This window comes from Lipotes vexillifer, unplaced genomic scaffold (genome assembly GCF_000442215.2).
Source record: "Lipotes vexillifer unplaced genomic scaffold, Lipotes_vexillifer_v1.1 scaffold4226, whole genome shotgun sequence".
NCBI classification, from domain to species: domain Eukaryota; kingdom Metazoa; phylum Chordata; class Mammalia; order Artiodactyla; family Lipotidae; genus Lipotes; species Lipotes vexillifer.
Window position 1 is genome coordinate 70462 of NW_006789668.1, and position 4514 is coordinate 74975.

Genomic DNA, 4514 nt, shown 5'->3' on the forward strand with positions numbered 1-4514 from the left:
CTTTTGTTTAGAGAAAGATTCTTTCTGTACTTAACCCTGGAACATACCTTGTATTCTGTTGGAATATTCAGGTGGATTTTCACTTGAATACTTAAGCCAAGCCTTAGGAGTTTGGGTGTACTGTCAGACCCCAGTCTGGTTTCTGTATTAAAAGGGGGGAAAACGTTTACCCAGATCTTTTCCCCTTAAGTTGCTGGTAATTCAAAGCAGGAACCTCATCAGAATATTAGGCAACACTGAGTTAGATAAATTTCATCTTATACTAATATCTTAGTTAAAGACTAACATGGGCAAAACAGTAAGAAGGGAAAATTGAAAACTCCAACACAATAATTTTTAGATCAATTTCAGCTTTACTTTTAAATTTGTATTTATGCATTTGTTTGCAAAAAGTATGCCCGTCCTTAACATTACTGCAATGTTCACTTCCTCTTAAAGTAGTACATAAAAATAAACAATTCAAGCTTCTGTATATTTTATCGTTACCAAGCTTCCACAGAACATGTGTGCAGACTTCAGGTTTCCCATCTCAAAACTCCATGTACAAACTAAGCTAACCAAAAACGCTCAAGTCAGCAAATACGCAAAATGCATTAAAGAGAAACCTCAAATAATGTTTTTAAAAGCCAAACTTTAGAACTAACTTTTTATAATTAAACTAAGTTGTTGCACCTTTCCTTTCATATGCATACACCGGGCTAAACACTTCCAACAACAGATCTCATACTTGGCACAAGGACATTTCAAAGAAAAAACAAAAACAAAAGGAAAAAGAGAGAAAGGAAAAGAGGTTTACGCTGACTCGAGTCCAAGTTTAGTCCACTTCCTCGATGGTCGGTCCCCCGGAGGCTCCTGAACCACCGCTGCCGCCGCCGCCAGGGCCGCCTTGGTAAAGTTTGCTGATGATGGGGTTGCAAACTCTTTCGAGCTCTTTCTGCTTGTGTTCATACTCATCTTTCTCCGCCATCTGGTTTCGGTCAAGCCAGTTGATCACCTCCTGACACTTGTCGAGGATCTTGCTTCTGTCCTGTTCGCTAATCTTGCCCCTCAGTTTCTCGTCTTCCACCGTCTGCTTGATGTTGTAGGTATAGGACTCCACGGCGTTTTTGGCGGCCACTCGGTCGCGATTGGCCTCATCTTCCGACTTGTACCGCTCCGCCTCCTGCACCATCCGGTCAATGTCGTCCTTGCTCAGACGACCCTTGTCGTTGGTAATGGTGATTTTGTTTTCTTTACCGGTGCTCTTGTCGGCGGCGGTGACGTTGAGGATGCCATTGGCGTCGATGTCGAAGGTGACCTCGATCTGGGGGACACCGCGGGGCGCCGGGGGAATCCCGGTCAGGTCGAACTTGCCTAGCAGGTTATTGTCCTTTGTCATGGCCCGTTCGCCCTCGTACACCTGCACCAGCACGCTGCTCTGGTTGTCTGAGTAGGTGGTGAAGGTCTGCGTCTGCTTGGTGGGGATCGTGGTGTTCCTTTTGATGAGTGGAGTCATGACGCCGCCAGCCGTTTCAATGCCCAGCGACAACGGAGTCACATCGAGTAGCAGCAGGTCCTGCACGTTCTCTGACTTGTCCCCGATGAGAATGGCCGCCTGCACCGCGGCTCCGTAGGCCACCGCCTCGTCAGGGTTGATGCTCTTGTTCAGCTCCTTGCCATTGAAGAAATCCTGCAGCAGCTTCTGGATCTTGGGGATGCGAGTGGAGCCGCCCACCAGCACGATCTCCTGGATCTGGCCCTTGTCCAGCTTGGCGTCGCGCAGCGCCTTCTCCACCGGCTCGAGGGTACCGCGGAACAGGTCGGCGTTGAGCTCCTCGAAGCGGGCTCGGGTGATGGACGTGTAGAAATCCACGCCCTCGTAGAGCGAGTCGATCTCGATGCTCGCCTGAGTGGACGAGCTCAGGGTGCGCTTGGCTCGCTCGCAGGCGGTGCGGAGTCGCCTCACGGCGCGCTTGTTGGGTGAAATGTCCTTCTTGTGCTTGCGCTTGAACTCCTCCGCCAGGTGGCTCACCATGCGGTTATCGAAGTCCTCACCGCCCAGGTGGGTGTCGCCAGCCGTGGACTTCACCTCGAAGATGCCGTCCTCGATGGTCAGGATGGACACGTCGAAGGTGCCTCCGCCCAGGTCGAAGATGAGCACGTTCTTCTCGCCGCCCGCGGAGCCCTTCTTGTCCAGGCCGTAGGCGATGGCCGCCGCCGTGGGCTCGTTGATGATGCGCAGCACGTTGAGGCCCGTAATGGTGCCCGCGTCCTTGGTGGCCTGGCGCTGCGAGTCATTGAAATAGGCCGGGACGGTGATGACCGCGCTCTGCACCTTGCCCCCCAGGTAGGCTTCGGCGATCTCCTTCATCTTGGTGAGGACCATGGAGGAGATCTCCTCCGGGAAGAAGGTCTTGATCTCTCCCTTGTACTCAACCTGCACTTTGGGCTTCCCTCCCTCGCTCACCACCCGGAATGGCCAGTGCTTCATGTCCGACTGCACTGTGGCGTCCTCGAACTTCCGACCGATCAGCCTCTTGGCATCGAAGATGGTGTTGGTGGGGTTCATGGCCACCTGGTTCTTGGCGGCGTCCCCGATAAGGCGCTCGCTGTCGGTGAAGGCCACGTAGCTAGGGGTGGTGCGGTTGCCCTGGTCGTTGGCAATGATCTCCACCTTGCCATGTTGGAAGACACCCACGCACGAATAGGTGGTGCCCAGGTCGATGCCGATAGCCGGGCCGCGGGCAGACATCCTGACTGAGACAGGCAAGCGACGTTAGACGACAACACCTAGGGCAGAAAATCCGCGGCCTCAACTAACGGTCGCCTCGCACCAAGCACGGTGAGCGCAACAACCGTCTGCCTCTCCCTCCGCTCGGCTCCCGACTCTTATAGTCGCCTCCCTGCCGCCTTCAGAGCCAATCCGCTCTCGGGACCGCCCGCCACAGGTTTGCCTGGGCGGAGTGACCCGCCTGCGGCCCAACAGACTTCTAGTTGGGTGAGGGGCGGGACTACGGCCAGCGCGAGGATGCGACGGGCGGACGTTATGCAAGTGAGGCCCCGCCCACGCGCCCCAGGCGGCCAGTTGCCTCCGAGGCTCACTAGCAACCTGCGGCTTGGGGGCTTTAGGCTCGCGCCCCACGCGTTTTCGCGATCTTCGCCTTTCCTAAGGCGGGATTCGTCGACGTCCGTTGGATTGGCAGGACACGCGGCCAATAAGCAGCGCGGACTCCCAAGTAGGGTGGGGAAGGAAGTGCTGGGGCGTGGCGCCGGGAGGAGGTGCGGAAGGGGAGCGCCGAGAGGGGAGCCGCCTTGGCCCATCGTTCAGTTCTTAGGGCCTGAAATGCCGTCCATTTCCTAGTGTGTCCACCAACCTAGCTCGTAGGGGCGGGGCAATTCATTCTGAGTTGGTGGCCAGTAGGAACTAGGGCCAGAGCAGGCATTTTTCTTCCGCCGGCGCGTGGGCGTTGGCTTGGCTTGGCCTGGGCGTGAGGGCGGCTCTTGACCCCTGGGAGGAGCGGGCGTAGGGGGGTTAGACAGAGAAATGACGCAGAAGTTCCTAGGCTGGGCCGTCGGCCTCCTGGAATTTAATTTTGCGTGCTTCGCAGCGTCTCAGTGGGTGTGAACGCTGGATAAAAACTGCCTGGCGGGCGGGGACAGCAGGAGCCCGGGAGAGCGCCCGGAGAGGTCGACCATGTTTCCGCGCCGCGCGCGAGGCGGCCTGCAGAATGGGAGACGAGATTGGTTGCAACTCGTCTTCCCAAAAGTGTAAACTTTCTCGACCTCGCTTTCCGTTTTCGCAGCTTGTCCTGCCACTTTAGGCTTCCTAGTATCACCTCCCTGTTCTCTCCACTGCTTTCCTTATTTTCCGTTTCAAGTGCTTTAAATGCCGCTTTGAGTTCTTCATGAGGAAGTCTATAGTCAAAACCCACACTTCGAAGTACCATAAAATAACCCAGCCTCAACGCCTCACACGATTCTCTCAACCCCAGGTTAAGCACGCGCTATCATGTTTGTGACTGAGTTATGTTTATGAATGAGCTCAACTGAGATTATTTTCTTTAGTTATGCTGAAGTTACACTAGAGGCGTAAACTCTTCAGAGAAGGTAGATGAAAAGGAGCGCAACTTATTCTATAACGTTTAAGAGTAATATATGGGAGTAGGTCTGGAGGTATTGTCTGGCACCAAGTGATAGATGGTAGAAGCAGGCTCCTATAAATGGGCTCCGGAAGGAGGACAGTAACAAAACAGCGATAACCCTTCACATTATGTGGGGAAGCTGGAGACAGTCATTCAGTTAGCTTTAAGAAGTTCCAGGATGTGAGGTAAAAGACAAATGCAAAAATAATCTGTCGGGCTTCCCTGGTGGCGCAGTGGTTGGGAGCCCGCCTGCCGATGCAGGGGACACGGGTTCGTGCCCCGGTCCGGGAAGATCCCACATGCCGCGGAGCGGCTGGGCCCGTGAGCCACGGCCGCTGGGCCTGCGCGTCTGGAGCCTGTGCTCCGCAACGGGAGAGGCCACAACAGTGAGAG

At 54.7% G+C, this 4514-nt stretch overlaps 1 protein-coding gene across 1 annotated transcript; it reads right to left on the minus strand.

Annotated features, from left to right (window-relative positions):
* Positions 1-333: 333 nt before the first annotated feature.
* Positions 334-3090, minus strand: HSPA2 (heat shock protein family A (Hsp70) member 2). Its single transcript, XM_007462784.1, has one exon. The coding sequence runs from the start codon at positions 2729-2731 to the stop codon at positions 815-817; it is 1917 nt and encodes a 638-aa protein (XP_007462846.1). The 5' UTR covers positions 2732-3090; the 3' UTR covers positions 334-814.
* Between the last annotated feature and the right edge of the window lie 1424 nt (positions 3091-4514).

Coding starts and splice junctions, on each gene's coding strand:
- HSPA2 (XM_007462784.1), bottom strand. CDS start 2,731: ATGTCTGCCCGCGGCCCGGCTATCGGCATCGACCTGGGCACCACCTAT.